The 26,328-nt window shown below is 40.7% G+C and overlaps 1 protein-coding gene across 2 annotated transcripts in view; it reads left to right on the top strand.

Moving 5' to 3' along the window:
• Positions 1-26,328, top strand: part of GRM3 (glutamate metabotropic receptor 3) — a 235,747-nt gene that overhangs the window by 134,441 nt on the left and 74,978 nt on the right. For both annotated transcript variants that reach the window (XM_004263417.3, XM_049714891.1), the window contains exon 3: positions 16,788-17,643. In XM_004263417.3, the coding sequence (XP_004263465.1) occupies positions 16,788-17,643 (856 nt within the window). The remainder of the gene's footprint in view (positions 1-16,787; positions 17,644-26,328) is intronic.

The following is a 26,328-nucleotide window of genomic DNA, read 5'->3' as shown; positions in this document are numbered from 1 at the left end:
CGTTATCATCTCCCCATTGGGCCCGAATAGCTTTATTGGTGGGAATGCTTCAGCAGGCACTTTTCTCTCCCGTTTCTGCTTCTCTCATTGTCTTCCTACTAAAGAAGAATGCTCCTAGAAGTCAGCAGAGGAGATATCCTCTGCTGTATTAGTTCATACAACAGGCAGTTTGCAGAAAGCGAAAACTGCGTGAAAGGAGAAATGCTTAATGATTCGCTGAGTTAACCTGTATCACCATCGATGAAAACCGGGACATTTTCCCAACACTCTTATTAAGTAAGACAAACCACTCTGTGGTGGTCCCTTGTCTAAAGCAACGGGACTGATTTTTAAATTTGGTAATCAATAAAAACTAGCAACAAAATCCTTCTTTATTAGCAAATATACGTGGGGTCTATTCATCCCCTCTGGTGAATAAGCTTCTTTTCAAAGCATTTTTAAGACTGTATTCTGCTCTCTTCTATAAGCCTGCAATCCACCCACTTGGGGGAAAGTAGTATTTATTCAGGAAGAGAATCAGGCTCGTTGCCTTTAGTGACGCAGTTGTCTACATGGTACTATTTTGAAGCAGTGTTTATGCTTGTGTTCTTGCAAATAGACTGCAGTTAGAACTCCTAAGCTGTTCAGTCAAAACAAAAAAAATGTCTCTTGAGAGGTTCCCCCAAATGTTCCTCACTCCTTTCAGAGGATGTATATTTCCTCAGTCTTTCTTGCCTTACCAAAGCAAAGTTCAGCTGCAACAAGAGGACAGGCATTAATTGACCCAGTTATTGTTGCGTCCCTGAGCGTTAAAGTGACCTCAGTGACAAAAGGGTATTTGGGTTAGATAGTTCATAAAAAGGGCAGAAGAGAGCCTTGAAAGTATCTTACTACCTCTTTCGCATGCTTGGGAAACAGACCCTTTTTCAGAATTTTTAGCGATAGCCACATCCCAGGAACTCCTGACCCTGGGAGGTGGCCATTATATCATTTATCATGACATGGATTTGGACATGCCACTCATTGCTCACATCACGTCTCTGAGAAGAATAACTCAAACTAAATCCCTTGCAGTAAGTTTCCCAGATTTTATCTACATGGGGTACAAAGAACGGCCCCAAAAGACACTCACCACTCTATTATTCCTCCTCCACCTAATTCCACAGTGTGAAAGTGGACCTGTACTGGTCAATTTGTATTAAACGTCGCCCTCCCTCAATGATTCATTCCTCCTTTACATTCAAAGGCTGTGGAGAAGAGTCACACGTGAATTGTTGTTCTTATTATAGGAGCGTCAGAAAAAGAGTTGAAGGACTTGGGGTTCCAAAAGGCTTCATACGGTTAGCTGTGTCCGAGTATCAGATAGACTACAGAGGGCAAAAGAATGGTTTTTCTGTGGATACATAAATTTAACCTAGAGCAGAGTGTCTCAACGTTATCACGACTGGGCTGGACACTCCTGTTGCGTGGAGCTGCCCTGTGCATCGCAGGACGTTTAGCAGCCTCGCTGGTCCCTCCCCACTGGACTACATGCCAACAGCACCCTAAATTGTGACATCCCATAATGTTCCTATACACTGCCAAATTACAAAGTTATCCCCCTTTCCCTCTGACAATCACTGATTTAGAGCAGGGCGTATTCAGGGCCAACATAAGGAAGAGTTATAAGAAACGATAGTCCTGAAGGACGAGGATGTAAGGAAATGAGTCCTCGGTCACTGGAGTTTATTCAAACAAAAGCTGGCCTGTAACTGAGGAGACCGAAGCAACATATTAGTATGTGAACTATGTTGCATTTAAGGGCATTTCTTAATTTTATAATTATACGTCGCTCGAGCAAAAGACTCTACTAGGATGAGTGATTATAAAGGCAGTGTCTGAAACACGAAGCAAAATAAATTACAGACTCTCCTCCATCAGGATTAATTTGAAGAAGTCCAATCAATTGTTACTTCAGTTGATTATGGTAGCATTTGTGTGAATTTGGTGAACCAAGCATCTCGACTGTGTACTAATTACAACTAGGGCACACATAAAATCATTTTTCATCAGAAAATAAGCATTTATTAAGCTTATATATTTTAGGTTCAGCAAGAACACTATATGTAGACACTAGGGAATGTGAAGCAGAGAGCATGCAAAATAAAATGTATAAATATTATTATAAAACAGGAAACAAACTTAGGATTACCAAAGGGGAAAGGGGGGGCAGGGATAAATTAGGAGTTTGGGATTAACAGAGACACACTACTATATATAAAATAGATAAACAGCAAGGATCTACTGTATAGCACAGGGAACTATATTAATATCTTGTAATAGCCTACAAGGGACAAGAATCTGAAAAAGAATATCACTTTGCTGTACACCTGAAACATTGTAAATCAACTATACTTCAGTAAAAAAAATTTATAAACAGTAGACATCTTATAAGCCCCTGAGGCATCTATAAGCAAATGAGGAAATATCAAATCCATACATAAAACAGGTACAAGTGTAAGACCGGAGAATCAGCTGATGACATAAGTCCTAGGAGACCAGAGAGAATGATAGAATGAGCAGAAAGGAACGGAGGTGAAGAGGAAAAAGTCTTTTAGATCCGTGCGAACAGAAAGCCTGCCTTTGAGGTGTCCCTGGAAAGCTGCTTTCTCGTCTACCGATGTATACTACCTGCTCATTCTTTCCTAAAAAGGAGACCAGTGTTTCTTCCACCTGGAATGCACTGTCCCTCAGCTGTCCGTAGGTCTTGCCATATCCTTCTCTCCTTCAGTTCTCAGCTCAAACCCTATCCCTTTTGAGAAACGTTGCCCAAGCGCCCACGACCTAAGCACACACTTCCATTACTAGCTTATTAACCAGAATTATTCCTTTGCATATCTATTTTCCCACCTAACTAGAAGCTACTTGAGTTTGGGAACCACATCTTTTGTCTTTGTGTTGAGGGCACCGAAGACAGTGCCTCTACCACGTTGAGAGTAAACGCTTTTTGAACAAATTGAAAGAACTAACAGAATGATATCCTGCTGCATGACCAGAAGGCATCCCTAAATGAATCTTTAGGGATGGCTGTTGCAGGTCACACGTGTTGCAGATCACACGTGGGTTGCAGATCACAACCACGACCTACCTATTCTAGATCAGTCTGGAAGACCGTAAATGAAAAATCAGCATTTTCCTACGACAGAAAACTGTGTTTGATACAAAAGCCAGATGATGTAGCAAAGTGAGCTTGTGGGATAAAAGTCCCCCCACCCTCCCCACCTCCACTGCCTACGCGCGTGCCACAAAAGGTGCTTTGATCTGAGAGTAGCAAGCGTTCCACTCCACTTGTCCTTAGACTGACAATTCCCAGAGACAACTATCCGAGACTCAGCATAGCTGGGCACCCAGGGCCATTCCAGATTAGGTTAGAGCCCCATTCTTACTCTAATCAAGCTCTCTGCAGTCTCTCCACATAAAGAATGTGCAGAGTGTCGACTAGGCCAGATAACACGCTTGGAGCTAACACAAAAGAGAAGGAAACATGATCCTGTACTTAAGAAAAGCAGAGTGACAGCATTAGAAATCCATTTACCAATCTATCTTTAGTGTCTCTATCACTAGAAAAGTAAAACTGAGAGCTGCCTTTAATGAGTTTAATATTGCAAATACAACAATCACAGCACGGATACAACTACACATTTTTACCGTGCCTTTTTAAAAAAGTTCAGCTCAGTGATTACAACTCCGGATGCAGACTACCTCAGATTTATTTGATCCTTCATTACCTCTCTCCTCATGTCTAAGACTGAGATATGAATAGTACCTCTTTCACTGGGCTATTGCATGAATTAAATGAGAAAATACACGAAAAACAGTAAAAAATAAATAAATAAATAGTGGTCCACACATAATGAGAATTAAACATTTTAGTAGATATTATCTATTAGCTTTTTTAACTTTTAACATCTGCAGTGCAAGAGGAGTAGTTCCAAGAGGAATTGAGGTTCATGAAGGTCAAACACCAAGTTCAAGCTTCTACCACTTTACAACATTAAAATCCGGAGAGCTTGCCTCCGACACTGCCTCACCCCCTCACGTAGTCTAAGCTTCAGAAAAACCCGAATCAACAGTTATCTCTGATAGAATCTTTTATTTTCTTCCCAGACTTTTCACGCAAAAGCAATCTCACCAAGCTGATGTTTTGAAAACCCTTTCCATTGCTCCTGCTCTCCTCCTCCAAAAAAGGGCAATGCTGTTCAAGGACTTTATCACAGAGAGAGAGGCAACAGCAAGAGCAATTCAAAAATGCTTTTGTTCAGCTGCATAGCACAGGGAGGTCAGCTCTGTGCTTTGCGACCACCTACAGTGGTGGGATAGGGAGGGTGGGAGGGAGACGCAAGAGGGAGGGGATATGGGGATGTATGTATACGTGTAGCTGTTCACTTTGTTATACAGCAGAAACTGACACAACACTGTAGAGCAATTACACTCCAATAAAGACGTTAAAAAAAATTAAATTCAAAAATTAAAAATACAATAGCTAAGGGGAAAAAAATGTTTCTGTTAACACTTTCATTGTAGAAATTTCTCGCCAGATGTAATTATCTAAGATGCACTATTTCTTCTCCTTTGCTTTGGAGTTAATTTATTCCTTAATTAATTCTCCTTCTGTCATGTGTTTATTTGGAAACTACTCGTGAAAAACAAGAGGTTATTCTCAGGACTACTGTCCACAGGGCAATAGAATGGCCCATGGCTGAGAACCAGCTTCTGTGGTGGTCACACATCTGTGATGGAGGTCATGAGATAAAAACCAAGGGACACAGGCATTCCTGAAAGATCAGCAAGTGTTTTATAATATGATTACAGATTAATCAGTAAGCTCATCAATGTAGGACTGCTGACACGTTCAGTTAAAACAAAGTCGTGATTTTGCTTTAACAATACAAAGTTCTCTTTCCGAATCACCATTAAATATGTGTCTTTTTAATGGAGCAATATGTACCAGGCTCAGTATTTCAATATGCAAAGAGCCAACGCTTAGCAGTTTATAATAATTAAAGTCCATTGATTTAATGTAATAGAAGTGCTTTTACTGGTCTGAGAAAAATGCAGTTGAAAACTTACAGAGTATTTTTCCAATGAGTGGACTTGGAAAATCTAAGAATATGTCCCAAAAACACCTGCAGTAAACTCTAAGTAAACGTTGCTACCCCAGGCGGGATAGTAGTGGGACTTTGAACACTAAAATTGTGCTGTCGCTATTTTTGACATCACCACCTGGTATATTATGGAAATCCCTCTGTTACTAGTGACAAAGTCTTGATTCACGCCAGCTCCTTGACTTTACATTCCCGCAGAGGGAACTGTAACACAGGGGAAAATACAATAGGCAGAACACCTTCAAAAATTACGTTCCAAACACCGACCAGATTTCCTTCCAAGCGGTCAGAATGGCAAAACATCTTGAGACACTCGCCATCACTTCATAGGGTCGAATTTGCAGGGCACACATCCCAGGGGCTAGCCGGCCCCTCCCAAGAACTGTGCGTCCAATTTGGGTAGCTGCCATTAGGTTCACAATGAGCCCTCAGAGAATACAAACCATGCAGTGAAGCTTTCCCAGTGTGGAAAACCGATGTGATGGAACACGTAATCTACAATTTGTTCAGAATTTTTCTACAAAAAAGTAACTTTCCATCGAAATAAAACCACCATGTGCATTAAGCACATATTACCTATGTTGACACGGTCGTTTTAAGGAATATTGTTTATACAAGATTTAAAGAAATGCGACAATAAAGACAGGTTGGTACCATGCAGTGAATTTCAACTGTTATCAAAGTTTACTTATCTGGCTCTCACTTTTTGTTTCCACCTTGAAGAAAGGCTTCAAGCTCTTTTTTCTGAGATGCTTCCAGGAATTTAAAAGTTCCTTAGCCTTTTTATAGTCTCCAAGGATGAAAATTATTTATGACCTTCTTCTTTCCAAGAAGAATTCAAGGTGACCTGTAATGACACAAACAGGAGAACAAATTAAGACATGAGTACTTGAGTAATTACCACCAACCAAATAAATGGTTTTGAGTGGACTCAAATTTTATTTAAACCTCTGCTCTTGTCCTTTCTATTATTAACTGACTCACTGTTATTGGGATTACAAGGTCCCTGGCCTTCAAGAACTCACAGCCTGAGTCAGAATGAATATGTCGTCCATCTGATTACCCTGCCCTGACTCTTTCTTTTCAAGTTGGATGTCATCCACTGTGGCCTTTTTAGAACATAATTGTGGTCATGTCATTCCCTTAATTAAAACTTTTAATGTCTTTTTTATCTCTTAAAGAAGAAAAATTCAAACTCTTTAGCATAGCATATAAAAAACTTAGCAGTGCAGCCACAGTCCTTCTATTTTTCCTCACCCTGCTAATCCCTACAGGGCACTGGGTACCCTGATAATATTGAACCATTTGCTGCTCTTAAAGCAAAAGTGCATTTGCCCATCTCTGTCTTTGTGCTCTTTTCTCTGCCTGAAAACTTCCTCTCCCTTCCTCTGCCTGATAACTGTTCACTTTCTCTTCAAGATCAAGTCTAAACGTTACTTCTACATGGGAGCCTGCCATGACTCACCTGAACGTGCTCCTTCACCTGTGTTTTAGTATAAGTACGTGTACACTTATCTCAAAATTTTATCCTTGTTATGTTTCTTTGTCCCCAAGAGACTACAACTTCCTAGGAGAGAGTGGGGATACATTACTCAGCTTAGGACAACCTAAATTTGAGAATAGCACCTTGTATAACGAGCACTGATTGAAGTTTGCTGAATGAATGATTGCTGGCTTAGCCATTCTCATGACCTCCAACACTTTTTGAACATTAACTATGTGCTAGCCAGTGAGTTAAGTGCTTCACATATGTTATCACTTAATCCTTAAATAAATTCATAAACCAGAGACTACTTAATCCCTTTTTACAGATGAGAAAACTGAAGCTTAAGGAATTAAAATAACTTGCCTAAATTCATGCAGCTAGTGAGAGAAGGGGCTGGTTTGATTCCAGTCCTAGGCACTGAATGCTTATACTACTTGCTTTTGTACCTGCCAGTTCTGTTGAAGTAATGAACAGTTAACAGGAAAACCATGAATGACATAGTTCTATTTGCTACAAATAATATGGTATATAGCCCTCTGCCCTAAATTATCGCAAAGGACCACAGAAATAAATACTAATCATTTTTTTTAAAATTAAGCTACAGCCCTTAGCTCTTCCCACGCTTACCCAACAGCTTTTGGACCTTGGTTAACAGTCAAAAAGGATAGGAGTGCCTTTTTATTGATAGGACTAAATTTATCATATTATGTTATACAAGGGACTTCAGGGCCACAGAAAAATAGGGATTAGTTAACTGTGGCTCTGTTAAATCCTCAAGAGGCATTGTCAAAAATCAATATCCAAGGCACTAAAGGATGCGTTTTTAACAGGTCTGTTGGTGTCAAGTTATCCCTGGAGTCATTGTTTCTCAGGTGTCACTGGCAACCACTAATGCACACTGGACCAGATATGCCACAGACCTGATCTTACTGTCAGAGACTGCAATTCAAGCCAGTTCAGTTCCATGATTTCTCTTGAAAGTTAATTCATGGGGGGAAAAGGAGCGAAGAGCAGATACAGGCTGATTCAGTGGGCAAAATACCATCTCGTTCCCGTTCTAAGTACCTGCTAAGTCTAGCTGGAAGCAAAGGCATTCCTGAGATGGAAGACAGACCCTTGTCGAACGTGCGTTTCTTACGATGAGAAACCTGACATGTCTGATGATGCCAGTCTCCCGGAAAAACGTGATCCAAGGGCTCCTACATGGTCTGCATAGCAGTTCAGCCTCAGTGATAAGGGATGAGAACACCAAAATGGCTAACCTTGCTATTCATAAAGTCCTTTGTCACAAAGGAAGAAAATGAAAGTGTCTGCCTATCTGAGTTGCAGACCACAGGTGTTGAGTGCAATTATTTCAGGAAAGGGAGGGATAGAAATCAGGGTTACTGAAAGCCGTTTATGAAGGTTTCTGCCATGACTAAGGAGTCCTTTGTCTGGAACGTCCCTGCAAAATCATCAGGACTGAGTCATACCGTTAATGGGAATGGCAGTGTAAATCTTTGACCAGAGCATTTTTTGTGCTCATGGCATGTAAGAATCAGTGGCTTCTGCAGATTAAACTGAGAAAACTGGCATTTGCTACCCTCCATTACATGATTTCCTAAGTCCAGATTAATCTCTGACCTTCAAACATGGGCTCCAGTCAACTCTTTTCATGTAAAATATTCCCAGATGTGCTGTAGGCAGTGTGGTCCAAAAAAAAAGTGACTAATCCTTTCTGCAATAACAATATGATTGGCATCCTTTATGGGCAGACAACTCATGTGATGGGAACAGCTTGAATTCCTCAGGCAGTTTCTCAACAACACATCACCTCCAGTTTCAGTTTAAAATCCAAGCCAATCTGGGATTTGGTACAGCTAACAGTGCCGCTTGATCAATCTGAACAGGAGGGTCACTGAGGTCTCTTCCCATCACAACTTTTAGAACTGGCTTTAGGTAATAACATGGATTCTAAGGTAGCAGATGGTTTAAAGTACAGTCGAATTTGTACAGCACTCTTCCGGGCTTATAAATAATCACTTAATTAAAAGAATGAAACAAAGCAATCAGCACTGCATGTGTGATAAAACTATTAAAGGTGTAGGCTTATTCTTAGAAAACAGCCCCAAAGCGATATGGGAATAGCGTCGAATGCAAAGGCAAACCCATGGAGCTTATTATCAAGTCTCCTAATTCCCAGGACAGCAGCAACGGCTTATTTTTCAAATGTATACAGTTCAGCTTTGCAGATAGCATGTTTCTTGGACAATCACCTTAGTGGGAAACTTGTTTCTACTGGACACTAGACGTACATACGCCTTTTTGTCTTCTGCTGAAAAAAAAAATGTTTGGCACTGTGTCACCACAGAAGGCATGACGTTTAAAATGGATACATCATGGATAACCTGAATGGGAAGAGTGACCCCAGGATGTGGGAGTTCACAGGTGACTCTGAATTTTCCAATTCACATTCCCTTTTTCCACAACCTCAAAGAATAGACTACCCGAGCTCTTTCCCATAGTTTACATTCTTTTTTTCCCCATGATCAAAGCATCACTGAAATGAAGCATGACACCTGGAATTCTAAAGAGTCCCTGTGACTTGCTAAAAAATGTCGGGAGAAGTAAATCTCCCCAATAAAGTGGTCTTTAACTCAAAATTCCCAACGGTGAATAAGGATGGTTTGGATGCCTACAGTAGCATCACTTCACAGCTGACTACTGATTACGGGAAAGACATTCCCAAGAAAGAATAAGAACTGAGCAACTGATGTGAGCGCTGAGTGCGTCTGGTTGCTTACGTATCTTGTACATAACGCATTTGTCTCCAGAAAAACCTTACCTTATCAGCAGAGCTAGTAAGCGTTCATCTGATGAAGTCTTCCCTTAGGTTTATATGATTCCTACTTTAGGTTTATGTGGTTTGAGGACTAAGGCTCCATGGTAAGACCTTAGTTTGTCTTCCTTAAGACAAAAAGACACCTTTGTAGCTCAAAGGAAATTGGTGCAATGGCCAGATCCCGTTGGGGTGATATTGACTTCCTTTTGTATATTCCTAGTTAGTTACGCAGAGATAATTTGGAGAAATTGGTTTTAATGGTATGAAAACCTTTGCTTCAGCTACCTCAAGATCTAAGCCAATTGTCTATGTGTCGTCTCATTTTGGTAACTTGACAAGGATTAATGAAGAATCCACACTGCACAGAATATTGTTTATAGGTAGTGTTTGAGAGGAGCTTTACACTGCTTGCTGGTGGGTAACTAGTTTGGGGGCGGGGGATTTCCCACAGAAGCTATCCTTGCAATTAGGAAAGGTCACATGAAAGAGCAGGAAGCTATCAACTCATTTATTTAACAAACAATATGGAGCCTCTCTCTGCAAGGCATCGAAGAAACAGAGATTAACAATGTTCATTCCCTGTTTTTCAGAGTTTTCACTCCAGTAGAGGAATTAGTGAATGATCTAGAAGTAACCACACACTTTGATTAGTGCCATGAGGGAAATACATAAAGGAGTGACAGAGTCTCAGAAGATGGGCACACAACTTGTCCTGAAATGACAAATCAAGGCAGGTTTCTCAGAGAAGGGGCCCTTGAATGGATTCACTGAACAGACAAGTGGTAAAGGTCATTCTAAGCACAAGGAACAACACATGCAAAGGCGCATAGATTTGAGGACATAACTATATAGAGAAACTATATAGAGTTGAGTTCATTTGGAGGGGAAAATAATGGGAAAATGGTAGCAGAAGTTCAACAGCGTGTACCATGGGTTTGGTGGACAACTCTTGCTGGTGAAAGCCATCTTAAATAACTCCAGCTTAAAACTGTGAAAATGGGACAAAGACAAATACACTCATTTCAGACCATAGCATCTACTGGAAAATGGAATAGTAGCCGGCCAAGCCTAGCACCTTAAGCATTTCTCCTCGAGTCAAAAAAAAAGTAATACATTTGTGACTTGAGAGGTTACAGTGAAAACATCGCACAACATAGTCTGGAATAAATTCAAACCACCCAGAAAGTGGATACCCCAAGGTGTTTGAACATAAAACTATAGTACACGCTACATGCAGAAAGGGTGTCTGCAAAGCTTGTGTGTGGCCTCTCAGGCCCTAGGAAACAACAGGCTCTGCTGTAAGGTCTTGGTGTTTCTCACATAAATCATAAAGCCAAACCTGATCATGATATTTATAGCTCGAAGCTTTCAAACTCCCAGCTGAAATGTCCCCTGGTTTCTTAGATAACTGTTCTTACCTCTCTAGATGGTCAGTCAGTAAACAAACGTCTATGGAACCATCTCAAAGTATAGACTGACAAATGAAAAAGTATACTTTTTTTTTTTTGCCGCACACGGGCCTCTCACTGTTGTGCCCTCTCCCATTGCGGAGCACAGGCTCCGGACGCGCAGGCTCAGCGGCCATGGCTCACGGGCCCAGCCGCTCCGCGGCACGCGGGATCCTCCCGGACCGGGGCACGAACCCGTGTCCCCTGCATCGGCAGGCGGACTCTCAACCACTGTGCCACAAACGAAGCCCAAAAAAGTATAATTTTGATAACAAGGAATGATTGCTCACGGTCCTCCAATCAAGGAGTTAGTGCCTTGAGAAGTGAAAAAAGACAGACATACTATAACTTGAAATATATCGTTGCTATATTGTAATGAGAGGAATCCCATACGGCAGAGGCTAAGAGCTTGAATTACGGAATGGATCGAATAAGTGTGGGAAGTGGAGCATACTGTCAGATGCCTGGGATCAGATCCTGTCTCTATCACCTAGGGGCTCTTCAGCAGGATCCCTAGGTGCTCTGTGCCTCAGTCCCTCAATCTGTAAAATGGGATAATGGTAGTATCAGCCTCATAAGATTGTTATGAGGATTAAAAAAAGATATATCTACAACAGTAGATCTAAATTTTTTTGGTGGACTTTTGCAACATTCAACTTTGCATGTGTATCCTCATTTTTTCCCCTAGTTTTCTTAGCCTTTCTTCACTTGTGTAATTTTAACTTAAATCCACAAATATACATCTCTCCCTATGTAATACCACCTTATTGCCAGAGAAGGAGACTAGACTTTTGGAAAAATCAAGAGACTGGGCTCTAATCTTAACTTTTTGCTTACTGGTTGTGTAAATTTTGGAAATTCACTTCACTCTGTGAGCTTCAGTTTCCTCACCTATAAAGCAAAAGGCTTAGATTATCTTCATGGCTTCTTCTAACTCTAAAACGTAATGATCTTATAGCTTATTTATATCTTTTTCCAAAGTCATTGATAAAAATTTAATCTCACTTGACCACCTCATACAGACTTTCTTCCAAGCTGTTCTCTTTTAGTATATTTAACTTTTTCATCCAATTCCTATCGTTTTCCCTTTTTCACAAGAGTCCAAGTAATGTCACCAATACCTGTTGAAGTCACAGGCCATGGCTACAACTCCTCCCTAAATGGTTCAACTAATGTTGAAAAGACTCTAGTGAGGGGCTTCCCTGGTGGCGCAGTGGTTGAGACTCCACCTGCCGACGCAGGGTTCACAGGTTCGTACCCCGGTCCGGGAAGATCCCACATGCCGCGGAGAGGCTGGGCCCGTGAGCCACGGCCGCTGAGCCTGCGCATCCGGAGCCTGTGCTCCGCAACGGGAGAGGCCACAACAGTGAGAGGCCCGTGTACCGCAAAAAAAAAAAAAAAAAAGACTCTAGTGAAACTGATTCTTAGTGAATCCATGCTGATTCCTTGTAACTGTCTTGTTCATTTCTAGTGAAACTGATTCTTAGTGAATCCATGCTGATTCCTTGTAACTGTCTTGTTCATTTCTAGTGAAACTGATTCTTAGTGAATCCATGCTGATTCCCCGTAACTGTCTTGTTCATTTCTAAGTGCCTGCTTGCTCTCTACTGGAAAGTCTATTTTAGAAAATTACCAAACTGTATCATGGTTATTGATTTATATTTATTCCTGATTTATACTTGCTGAATTTGCCCTTACTCCTCCATTTTTATCCTCTGACAGTCCTCCCATTATTGGTTTCTCAGAAATTATTAATAATGATTATCTAATTTAATCTGCAATATCTTCCAGAACTCAGGACTGGAGGCAAACTTAATTGATTATGGGCTTCTCTTTTGGTCTTCTCTCCTACTTGGGTGTGGGAGAACTTTTTCATATATTTGCTTCACCATTTCCAGGTTAGGAAACATTCTCACTTAAGAGCAAGAAAGACACTGGGCAGTGTCTTTCACTCTTGTGGAACCAGCTCTCTCATCCAGCGATTCTATCTCTTCTCACCACACCTTCTCCAAAAATGTAATTAAAAAAAAAATAACAACAACAAAAATCACTCTATTTTCACATTCTGTGCTTTAGTCTCCCTAATCCTCACAGGTTCCTGCCAATCTTTTACGTAGTCCACGAGGCTGCCCCAGGACCTAACACACCTACAGCTTTCATCCTCTCACTAGTCCTTTCAACATTCAAACGCCCCATTGGAGCCTAGCAACCCAGTGACTTCTTTGGAGGTCTTGTCTCTTCTGTCTTATTGAGACTATTATGTGTTGTCTGAATTATTTTCTAAGTCTTCATATTGCTCTTAAGCTAGATACCTTTTTATTAGAGTTTCTAACCATGAGAAGTATATCTCAACTTTTCAAGTGGTTTTTTCCTAAAGGATATAACTAGATCTTTTTTCCTTCCTCCACTCCTACTAAAACTATAATTGGGTAACTTTCTGCCAAACATCCACATTATTTCCCCATCCTAAAACAATCTTTTATTTTTAAAATGATGTCCAATGTAGGAGTCCCCTTATTTCTTCATGGTTTCACAGAAGAAACCATATGGCCAGTAAAGTAAGTCAGGAACATTTCAGACACCCAGTTTTTAGGCAAATGACACAGGAAACACCCAGCTGACAATTATCTGGCTATCCCCCAACCCTAGTTTTAAGTTTTATGTTAAAAACGAAGCTCCTAATAGAATTAGGTGATCCATGGAGGAAACCCCAACACTGCTTCGGTTCCTGCCTCCTGTCTTTCTGTGTTTCAGACCTCAGATTCGAAGTCACACAGAAGGCAGCAGACAGGAGGTTATGAGAGGACAGCCGGGGTCCTTAAGGTCAAAAGACCTGCTTCTGAATATTGATTTTGCCCTCACTTTCTAATCCTATCATTATGAACAAGCTTCTTCATCTAGCAGAACTCAGTTTGTGCATCTCTAAAATGGAGAAAACAATATTCATCATAAAAGGCAGTTGTGAATATCAAAGGAGAAAATATACACATAAATACCCAGTACATTAGCAACTGGTTTTACAACAGTATAAACATTTTGAAAATGCACAAACCAAACAAAGAACTTTATTCTTCTCTAGAAATCAGGTTGGGGTGGGTGAGGGAGGGAAAGGAAGGGAGATTTATAATCTGCTGATTTCTGTAGTATTTACTTTTTACATTAAGCATTTTTACTCTTGTAATCTAAGGAAACTAGTTTTAAAATGAACAGTTCACCATGACAAAAGGACTTCAACACTTTGTTCTATCATTCATTTGCAGCACATGTATTTCTAATGTAACTCTGAACATCATAATTTTGACTATATGATTGCTCCATGCTATTTAATATAGGTAATACAATTGAGATTATACTTACTTATGAGTGTTCCATTCTCATGTTTAGCTCACTAAATATGCCTCCTTTTTCTAAAGTAGGCTGTAGTTTCCTCATTAAACACACACACATATAACTATTCTTTTAATTATTGAAGTAGAGTTGATTTATAAAGTTGTGTTAGTTTCAGATGTGTAGCAAAGTGATTCAGATATAGATGTGTATACATATTCTTCTTCAGATTCTTTCCCATGATAGGTTATTACAAGATATTGAATATAGTTCCCTGCGCTATACAGTAGGTCTGTATTATCTATTTTATATACAGTAGTGTGTATATCAGATAACTTCTCTTAAAATGATGGCAATAGTTGCAGTTTTATTCTAACCCACCATCTTCCCACCCATGCTGCAGCTCACTGTGCTCCTTCGCAGCCCAGAGAATCTTCTCCATATTTCTATCATTCTATGGTTACTTCACTGTCTTGTACAGTCTGCCTTGTTTGTAAATTGTTCTCAGATATCCTGGAGGGGTAGAATGAAGCCACAGGACCCTATCCGTCAAAAGACAAGAACTTTTTTCTTCAGCAGCTTTTCATGACTCATATCCCTCCGGGAGAAAAAAGTTTCAGCAGTTGAGGACCCTTTCACTGTGTTTCCTAGATGCCAGAAAATCATGTCTCTGGGCATTTTTCAGGGGCTTTCATTCTCTGCCTCCCTGAGGGCTTCAGGTCCTGATGAATAGAACCTGAAGATTAGAAAACTGTAGCATCCAGAAGAGATGGCCTTTCCAGTGTCACCCAGAAACTGCAGAATCAAGCCAAGCGCATGCACAGACAGGGCTCTTATCACCCGTCTGCCACAGTGGTACTTGCATCCGAAAGAAGCCAGGTATTCAGTACAGAAGTGATGACAGTGCTGGCTCAGCGCCATCTCAATCAGGCTAAGTAAACAAGCAACACCCCCCTGTTCAAATGAACCAATAGAGGTCATTTTGTTCAGGGTGTCTAGGCATGAGAAAAGAAAAAGTAAATGGCATACTAGTCTTCATCGGTCCACTCACCTCCATTCCCCAAAATTCACTCACATCCTAGGATATATATTAAAAAAGAGTCTTTACCAAATGCAAAAAGTATCTGGATCCTAAATCTGCATTATATTGTGTGCTAAGGCGCCAGATGTTCTTGCTGTTCTCTTTGTAGTTACGTGAGAGGTACCAGGATTTGAAAAGATATGGAAAACATTTCTGACAGCTCTAGGCTACATTAAGGGTTGGTTTTAATAGCAGGCCTGATCTCTAAGAACATGCCACGTGGCTGTGTATGAATTTGGCTGCTGGTTTCTGTTGCCAGATGAAATGATGATTAATCGGGACTCAGCTGTGAGTTGTTTGATAGTACTTGTGCTCTTTGCTAACAGCTGCTTATTTCAAGCTGTGCTTCCTACACGTCAAATATAAACCTGAAACCACAATTTCCAGAAGGGGAATTTCAAAGTACGCATAGAGTATATTGGAACATTCAACGTTGTTTCCAATTAAAGTCCACTTAGTATATTATGTAACTAAAGTCAGTGAAAAGATAGAAATGTTCAGAATACATGAGGTAGGTAGCCAGGAAAAACAAAAACAAACTTGTTATTAGATTTACATATAATCTGTGTATATATTTTAAAATGTATAAATTTCACAAATACTCTAAGTATAAAATGCTCCTTGATACGCTAGTGCCACTTTCCTTTTTTATTCTGTAATAAATAAAAACAGTGAAATATTATTGGCAGGTAAATAACAATTTTACATTCTTTATTCGAAATAAATAAACATTTTAATGTAAATGGTTCTTTTTTTGACCAGGTCCTCAACACTTCCTTATTTGCCTTTTAATCAAAAATATCATAAGAATAGCATTTGTATCCTTGGACTACGTATACTCCAAACAGAAACAAAATGTTGAAAAGGCAAAGAAAATGTTGGTCCAGCCCGTCAGAAGTTTAGAAAGGTATATGCCTAAAATTTGGCATGCACCAAAAAAAATGGATATATTTTTTTGTTTTGTCTTAACCTAGATAATAAATGTCTAATGTGGACTGTCCATGTGGCATACAGTTCCCAAATTAAACTCTTTCAGAGACTGCTGTTTTTAGCAAAAGAGGGGGAAGTGAGAATTAGACAACACCCAGCCTCTTTCTATACAACCGCAGCCAAGTTGTCTAAAAACCTAATTGGGCCAATTCACTGTAGTTCATTGTTAGACTGAGTTATAAGAGGACCCCAGAAACTTAAAACAACCTCACTGGGACACCTGAACAGGATTGATCCTGGTCCAGCGTCTATTATAAAGTCTAGGAGAGAAAGAGGAGTGCCCTTCCCATTTCTCTGTCTTTTCCTCACCCTTGAATTACCTGTTTGGGACCTACTCCCTAATACTCCAAATACAGAATCCAGGGAAGTATCTGGCAAAGCGTCCAGAAAAGCTTAGCGATCTAGAGGTGAAAAGGGAGCTGGGTAAAGGCCTGCTATCCTTTATCTTTCATGTGCAGTCAGTTCCCTCCGGGTTTCTTAAAATGGTACTTCCCCTGTCTCCCTTCCCCAGGTGGCCAACCTGCTGAGGCTGTTCCAGATCCCGCAGATAAGCTACGCGTCCACCAGCGCCAAGCTCAGCGACAAGTCGCGCTATGATTATTTTGCCAGGACCGTGCCCCCCGACTTCTACCAGGCCAAAGCCATGGCCGAGATCTTGCGTTTCTTCAACTGGACCTACGTGTCCACTGTGGCCTCCGAGGGCGATTACGGGGAGACAGGGATCGAGGCGTTCGAGCAGGAAGCCCGCCTGCGCAACATCTGCATCGCCACGGCGGAGAAGGTGGGGCGCTCCAACATCCGCAAGTCCTACGACAGCGTGATCCGCGAGCTGCTGCAGAAGCCCAACGCGCGCGTCGTGGTCCTCTTCATGCGCAGCGACGACTCGCGCGAGCTCATCGCCGCCGCCAGCCGCGCCAACGCCTCCTTCACCTGGGTGGCGAGCGACGGCTGGGGCGCGCAGGAGAGCATCGTCAAGGGCAGCGAGCACGTGGCCGACGGCGCCATCACCCTGGAGCTAGCCTCTCAGCGCATCCGCCAGTTCGACCGCTACTTCCAGAGCCTCAGCCCCTACAGCAACCACCGCAACCCCTGGTTCCGGGACTTCTGGGAGCAGAAGTTCCAGTGTAGCCTCCAGAACAAGCACAACCACCGGCGCCCTTGCGACAAGCACCTGGCCATCGACAGCAGCAACTACGAACAAGAATCCAAGATCATGTTCGTGGTGAACGCGGTGTACGCCATGGCCCACGCCCTGCACAAAATGCAGCGCACCCTCTGTCCCAACACCACCAAGCTCTGCGACGCCATGAGGATCCTGGACGGGAAGAAGTTGTACAAGGATTACTTGCTGAAAATCAACTTCACAGGTAAGCGAGGAGCCTTTAATCATCTTCTGTGGTGCGAACAGTGAATCAAAGAGGAATCAAATACCTCTGCCCCCGACTCAGAAATCTTTTTTTTCAGACCTACACAAGGGGCTCAAACTGTGAAATATTCCAAGATGCGACACAATGGCTTTTTGATGTTCTTACTTATTTTTGAGTGAATATCTTGGCTGGTACACCACATGAAATTGAAAGGCCCCCTAGGCTGCACTGATACGGGGTAGCTGCCTAGACGCGGGCCATGCTACATTTATTCTCTTTCTTGTGATTTTATGTAGGATATGACACGTGTGATATGGGCATTTAATCTTCTTTAGCAGAATTGACAACTCTCTAAGGAACATGAACTTCCAAGCTTTCCTTCTGGGTGATTTGACCAAAAGAGTCTCATAACTTTCTCAATGGGGGAGAGAAAAAAAGTCACTCTTTTCCCAGAGCCTAATTAGGGAGGGAGAGGGAAAGATACTCAGAGCATGGTGATTCCAGGCATTTGAGTTTATGTCTTCTGCTGTACGGCAACATTTCCATGTCAGTATTAAGGGCTGTGGATTTTCTCAAATGATGTTATGAAATGAAACTGTTTTCCTGGGAGCTTGACTTTAAGCAAACTGAAGACTGATGGAAGTCATTCTGATACAGACGTGAAATTCCAAAGGTGTATTCAAAGTGGCTATTGCTGCAACTTCATTTCTTTATAAATATGGTCTAAACATGTCTCAATATAGCACTGTTTTGATGTACTACTAATATATAAAAAGCAAGAAATCTTTAGAACTGCATTCTCTTCTAAGGTGCATGTGATATCAGTGCATTAAGGTACTAGTTTGGGGGATTTTAGCTTAATCCTAAATCCTAAAATGGTAAGTAATATTATTGGACACAAAAGATTTTGATGCCAAAAATAGTACAATGATAAAATGCTTTCATTGTCTAAATTGCTAATCATCTCCCATGCCACTAGGGCATCATTCTAGTCTGCAGAGTCTGTTTCAATTGATTTATCATCCAAGACATGAAAGTCTGTATGCTCAAATCATACTATCATTGGAGCAAGTGGCAGTTCTCACATCTCCCTTACAGATTTGACTCAGAAGTCAAATGGCCTGAAAAATCACTGGTAGTACTGAGAAAAGACCTCATGACAATTGGCTCCTATTCTAGAACTCTAACCCCTAAACTAGTCTTGAAAATAAGCACAAAAATTACCAGACTGCATTTTTGCACATCCTTTCTTCATTCCACCCAGAGGGAGCCAAAAGTAGCGGAGATCAGTATTCCCTGCTCTTCATCTGATGGATGCCATCTGTATCATTAGAATGACCACTGTAAATGTTAAGATTAAAACTTTCCTGTGCCCTGTACTCCCACAGGTATATTCCATATAGGAATGTGTGTGTGTGTGTGTGTGTGTGTGTGTTCCATATATTTATTTATTTATTCAGGATTTATCTCAAAATCCCAGATCATTTCACACTGACATCTCCAGAATATAAGATTGCACCACAGTGTCAGTAAAAAAGAATATCTTTACTCTAAATATAAATGAACTCTCAGGTATCTATAAATAGCATCTACAATGCACTTAATTCTTAAAGATGAATAAGATTAGCACCGTTCTCCCCTTTCAGACTAACCTTGGGGTAACCATTTATCTTCATGCACCACAAGTATTAATTAACTCTGTTATTGTAGTTCATTACTCCTTAGGATGCAAATATACAAATACATCCACTCATCAACAGCTAATAAAAAGAAACCTCTTGGATTTCAGAGAGCCTTTACAAGGTGTTTTCTGTAAGCAAAATATTCTCCTTCATTTCACTGACTGAGTCTTAAATGGCAAAGAAAAGTGAAGAAATAAGGCCATTATTTGGATAAATAAAACAACAGGATCTTCTTTTTTTATTTTTGAATTTTATTATATTTATTTTTTTATACAGCAGGTTCTTACTAGACATCAGTTTTATACACATCAGTGTATACATGTCAATCCCAATCGCCCAATTCATCACACCACCACCACCACCCCCACCACCACTTTCCCAGCTTGGTGTCAATACGTTTGTTCTCTACATCTGTCTCTCAAATTCTGCCCTGCAAACCGGTGCATCTGTACCATTTTTCTAGGTTCCACATACAAGCGTTAATATACGATATTTGTTTTTCCCTTTCTGACTTACTTCACTCTGTATGACAGTCTCTAGATCCATCCACGTCTCAACAAATGACACAATTTCATTCCTTTTTATGGCTGAGTAATATTCCATTGTATATATGTACCACATCTTCTTTATCCATTCGTCTGTCAATGGGCATTTAGGTTGCTTCCATGACCTGGCTATTGTAAATAGTGCTGCAATGAACATTGGGGTGCGTGTGTCTTTTTGAATTATGGTTTTCTCAGGGTATATGGTACACTATATGTCCGGTAGTGGGATTGCTGGATCATATGGTAATTCTATTTTTAGTTTTTTAAGGAACCTCTATACTGTTCTCCATACTGGCTGTATCAATTTACATTCCCACCAACAGTGCAAGAGGGTTCCCTTTTCTCCACACCCTCTCCAGCATTTGTTATTTGTAGATTTTTTGATGATGCCCATTCTAACTGGTGTGAGGTGGTACCTCATTGTACTTTTGATTTGCATTTCTCTAATAATTAGTGATGTTGAGCAGCTTTTCATGTGCTTCTTGGCCATCTGTATGTCTTCTTTGGAGAAATGTCTATTTAGGTCTTCTGCCCATTTTTGGATGGGGTTGTTCGTTTTTTTAATTTTAAGCTGCATGAGCTGTTTATATATTTGGGAGATTAATCCTTTGTCCGTTGATTCGTTTGCAAATATTTTCTCCCATTCTGAGGGTTGTCTTTTTCTCTTGCTTATGGTTTCCTTTGCTGTGCAAAAGCTTTGAAGTTTCATTAGGTCCCACTTGTTTATTTTTGTTTTTATTTCCATTTCTCTAGGAGGTGGGTCAAAAAGGATCTTGCAGTGATTTATGTCATAGAGTGTTCTGCCTATGTTTTCCTCTAAGAGTTTTATAATGTCTGGTCTTACATTTAGGTCTCTAATCCATTTTGAGTTTATTTTTGTGTATGGTGTTAGGGAGTGGCCTAATTTCATTCTTTTACATGTAACTGTCCAGTTTTCCCAGCACCACTTATTGAAGAAACTATCTTTTCTCCATTGTATATCCTTGCCTCCTTTGTCATATATTAGTTGACCATAGGTGCATGGGTTTATCTCTGGGATTTCTATCTTGTTCCATTGATCTATGTTTTTGTTTTTGTGCCAGTACCATACTGTGTTGATTACTGTAGCTTTGTAGTATAGTCTGAAGTCAGGGAGTCTGATTCCTCCAGCTCCGCTTTTTTCCTACAAGACTGCTTTGGCTATTCAGGGTCTTTTAGGTCTCCTTACAAATTTTAAGATTTTTTGTTCTAGTTCCGTAAAAAATGCCATTGGTAATTTGATAGGGATTGCATTGAATCTGTAGATTGCTTTGGGTAGTATAGTCATTTTCACAATATTGATTCTTCCAATCCAAGAACATGGTATATCTCTCCATCTGTTGGTATCATCTTTAATTTCTTTCATCAGTGTCTTATAGTATTCTGCATACAAGTCTTTTGTCTCCCTAGGTAGGTTTATTCCTAGGTATTTTATTCTTTTTGTTGCAATAGTAAATGGGAGTGTTTCCTTAATTTCTCTTTCAGATTTTTCATCATTAGTGTATAGGAATGCAAGAGATTTCTGTGCATCAATTTTGTATCCTGCTACTTCACTGAATTCATTGATTAGCTCTAGTAGTTTTCTGCTGGCATCTTTAGGATTCTCTATGTATAGTATCATGTCATCTGCAAACAGTGACACTTTTACTTCTTCTTTTCAAATTTGTATTCCTTTTATTTCTTTTTCTCCTCTGATTGCTGTGGCTAGGTCTTCCAAAACTATGTTGAATAACAGTGGTGAGAGTGGGCAACCTTGTCTTGTTCCTGATCTTAGAGGAAATGCTTTCAGTTTTTCACCATTGAGAATGATGTTTGCTGTGGGTTTGTCGTATATGGCCTTTATTATGTTGAGGTAGGTTCCCTCTATGCCCACTTTCTGGAGAGTTTTTGATCATAAATTGGTGTTGAATTTTGTCAAAAGCTTTTTCTGCATCTATTGAGAGGATCATATGGTTTTTATTCTTCAGTTTGTTAATATGGTGTATCACATTGATTGATTTGCGTATATTGAAGAATCCTTGCATTGCTGGGATAAATCCAACTTAATCATGGAGTGTGATCCTTTTAATGTGTTGTTGGATTCTGTTTGCTAGCATTTTGTTGAGGATTTTTGCATCTATATTTATCAGTGATATTAGTGTGTAATTTTCTTTTCTTGTAGTATCTTTGTCTGGTTTTGGTATCAGGGTGATGGTGGCCTCATAGAATGTGTTTGGGAGTGTTCCTTCCTCTGCAATTTTTTGGAAGAGTTTAAGAAGGATGGGTGTTAGGTCTTCTCTAAATGTTTGATAGAATTCACCTGTGAAGACATCTGGTCCTGGACTTTTGTTTGTTGGAAGATTTTTTTTTTTTTTTTGCCTATGCGAGCCTCTCACAGTTGTGGCCTCTCCAGTTGCGGAGCACAGGCTCCGGACGCGCAGGCTCAGCAGCCATGGCTTATGGGCCCAGCTGCTTCACGGTATGTGGGATCCTCCTGAACCAGGGCACGAACCTGTGTCCCCTGCATCGGCAGGTGGACTCTCAACCACTGCACCACCAGGGAAGCCCTCTTGGAAGATTTTTCATCACAGTTTCAATTTCACTACTTGTGATTGGTCTGTTCATATTTTCTATTTCTTCCTGGTTCAGTCTTGGAAGATTATACCTTTCTAAGAATTTGTCCATTTCATCCAGGTTGCCCATTTTATTGGCATAGAGTTGCTTGTAGTAGTCTCTTAAGATGCTTTGTATTTCTGCGGTGTCTGCTGTAACATCTCCTTATCCATTTCTAATTTTATTGATTTGAGTCCTCTCCCTCTTTTTCTTGATGAGTCTGACTAATGATTTATCAATTTTGTTTATCTTCTCAAAGAACCAACTTTTAGTTTTATTGACCTTTGCTATTGTTTTCTTTGTTTCTATTTCATTTATTTCTGCTCTGATCTTTATGATTTCTCTCCTGCTAACTTTGGGTTTTGTTTGTCCTTCTTTCTCTAGTTCCTTTAGATGTAAACGTAGATTGTTTATTTGAGATTTTTCTTGTTTCTTGAGGTAGGCTTGTATAGCTATGAACTTCCCTCTTAGAACTGCTTTTGCTGCCTCCCATAGGTTTTGGATCGTCATGTTTTCATTGTCATTTGTCTCTAGGTACTTTTTGATTTCCTCTTTGATTTCTTCAGTGATCTCTTGGTTATTTAGTAACGTATTGTTTACCCTCCATGTGTTTGTGTTTTTTATGGTTTTTTCCCCTGTAATTGATTTCTAATCTCATAGCGTTGTGGTCAGAAAAGATGCTTGACATGATTTCAAATTTCTTAAATTTACTGAAGCTTGATTTGTGACCCAAGATGGGATCTATCCTGGAGAATGTTCCGTGCGCACTGGAGAAGAAAGTGTATTCTGCAGTTTTTGGATGGAATGTTCTATAAATATCAATTAAATCTATCTGGTTTATTGTGTCATTTATAGCTTGTGTTTCCTTATTAATTTTCTGTTTGGATGATCTGTCCATTGGTGTAAGTGAGGTGTTAAAGTCCCCCACTATTATTGTGCTACTGTCAGTTTCCTCTTTTATAGCTGTTAGCAGTTGCCTTATGTATTGAGGTGCTCCTATGTTGGGTGCATATATATTTATAATTGTTATATCTTCTTCTTGGATTGATCCCTTGATCATTATGTAGTGTCCTTCCTTGTCTCTTGTAACATTCTTTATTTTAAAGTCTATTTGATCTGATATGAGTATTGCTATTCCAGCTTTTTGTTTTGTTTTGTTTTTTGTGGTACGTGGGCCTCTCACTATTGTGGCCTCTCCCGTTGTGAAGCACAGGCTCCGGACGCACAGGCTCAGTGGCCATGGCTCACAGGCCCAGCCGCTCTGCAGCATGTGGGATCTTCCCAGACCGGGGCACAAACCTGTGTCCCCTGCATCGGCAGGCAGACTCTCAACCACTGCGCCACCAGGGAAGCCCAACTCCAGCCTTCTTTTGATTTCCATTTGCATGGAATATCTTTTTCCATCCCCTCACTTTCAGTCTGTAAGTGTCCCTAGGTCTGAAGTGGGTCTCCTGTAGACAGCATATAGATGGGTCTTGCTTTTGTATCCATTCAGCAAGCCTGTGTCCTTTGTTTGGAACATTTAATCCATTCACATTTAAAGTAATTATCGATATGTATGTTCCTATGACCATTTTCTTAATTGTTTTGGGTTTGTTTTTGTGGGTCCTTTTCTCCTCTTGTGTTTCCCACTTAGAGAAGTTCCTTTAGCATTTGTTGTAGAGCTGGTTTGGTAGTGCTGAATTCTTTTCGCTTTTGCTTGTCTGTAAAGCTTTTGATTTCTGCATCGAATCTGAATGAGATCCTTGCTGGGTAGAGTAATCTTGGTTGTAGGTTCTTCCTTTTCATCACTTTAAATATATCATTCCACTCCCTTCTGGCTTGTAGAGTTTCTGCTGAGATATCAGCTGTTAACCTTTGGGAGTTCCCTTGTATGGTATTTGTCATTTTTCCCTTGATGCTTTCAATAATTTTTCTTTGTCTTTAATTTTTGCCCATTTGATTACTATGTGTCTCGGCATGTTTCTCCTTGGATTTATCCTGTATGGGACTCTCTGTGCTTCCTGGACTTGGGTGGCTATTTCCTTTCCCATGTTAGGGAAGTTTTCGACTATAATCTCTTCAGATATTTTCTTGGGTCCTTTCTCTCTCTCTTCTCCTTCTGGGATCCCTATAATGCGAATGTTGTTGCATTTAATGTTGTCCCAGAGGTCTCTTAGGCTGTCTTCATTTCTTTTCATTCTTTTTTCTTTATTCTGTTCCAAAGCAGTGAATTCCACCATTCTGTCTTCCAGATCACTTATCCGTTCTTCTGCCTCAGTTATTCTGCTACTGATTCCTTCTAGTGTAGTTTTCATTTCAGTTATTGTATTGTTCATCTCTGTTTATTTGTTCTTTAATTCTTCTAGGTCTTTGTTAAACATTTCTTGCATCTTCTCGAACTTTGCCTCCATTCTTTTTCCGAGGTCCTGGATCATCTTCACTATCATTATTCTGAATTCTTTTTCTGGAAGGTTGCCTATCTCCACTTCATTGAATAGTTGTTTTTCTGGGGTTTTATCTTGTTCCTTCATCTGGTACATAGCCCTCTACCTTTTCATCTTGTCTATCTTTCTGTGAATGTGTTTTTTGTTCCACAGGCTGCAGGATTGCAGTTTTTCTTGCTTCTGCTGTCTTCCCTCTGGTGGATGAGGCTATCTAAGAGGCTTGTGCAAGTTTCCTGATGGGAGGGACTGGTCGTGGGTAGAGCTGACTGTTGCTCTGGTGGGCAGAGCTTAGTAAAACTTTAAACCACCTGACTGCTGATGGGTGGTGCTGGGTACCCTCCCTGTTGGTTGTTTGGCCTGAGGCAACCCAACACTGGAGCCTACCTGGGCTCTTTGGTGGGGCTAATGGCAGACTCTGGGAGGGCTCACGCCAAGGAGTATTTCCCAGAACTTCTGTTGCCAGTGTCCTTGTCCCCATGGTGAGGCACAGCCACCCCTCGCCTCTGTAGCAGGCCCTCCAACATTAGCAGGTAGGTCTGGTTCAGTCTCCTATGGGGTCACTGCTCCTTCCCCTGGGTCCTGATGCGCACACTACTTTGTGTGTGCCCTCCAAGAGTGTAGTCTCTGTTTCCCCCAGTCCTGTTGAAGTCCTGCAATCAAATCCCACTAGCCTTCAAAGTCTGATTCTCTAGGAATTCCTCCTCCTGTTGCCAGACCCCCAGGTTGGGAAGCCTGATGTGGTGCTCAGAACCTTCACTCCACTGGGTGGACTTCTGTGGTATAAGTGTTCTCCAGTCTGTGAGTCACCAACCCAGCAGTTATGGGATTTGATTTTACTGTGATTGCACCCCTCCTACCATCTCATTGTGGCTTCTCCTTTGTCTTTGGATGTGGGGTATCTTTTTTGGTGAGTTCTAGTGTCTTCCTGTCATTGACTGTCCAGCAGCTAGTTGTGATTCTGGTGTTCTTGCAGAGGGAGTGAGAGTATGTCCTTCTACTCTGTCATCTTGTTTCAGGCCGAGAGCATCACCCAACAGGATCTTCTTTTTGTCTCCTTGTTCAGTTACTGACTTTGATTCTACAATTTAGTTTGGCTGTGCAGACCTGACCACAAAGTGCTATTTTCACCTTCTCAATTTGCTCAAAATTGCCAATCATTCTCCATCTCTGAAGAGAATAGAAGGGTGAAAAAACAGACTCCAACTACAGAAAAGAGGGAATTTAGACCAGCCACCAGGTACATATGCATAGCAGTGAGACTTGGACTAGAAAATGCCTTACTACCGGAGGATACTGGGATGATGAATTAGCTGAATATGTATATTAAATAATAAGGCTAACCTAGTCAGCTATTGAAAAGCATGTCTGTTTTACATTTTTTTTCTGAAGCAGTATCTCTGATTTTCTAACTTGAATAGTGAG

The sequence above is a fragment of the Orcinus orca genome, chromosome 9 (assembly GCF_937001465.1).
Source record: "Orcinus orca chromosome 9, mOrcOrc1.1, whole genome shotgun sequence".
Lineage (NCBI taxonomy): Eukaryota > Metazoa > Chordata > Mammalia > Artiodactyla > Delphinidae > Orcinus > Orcinus orca.
Note: the sequence above shows the minus strand (reverse complement) of the source record. Positions and strands in the feature narration are given on the sequence as shown.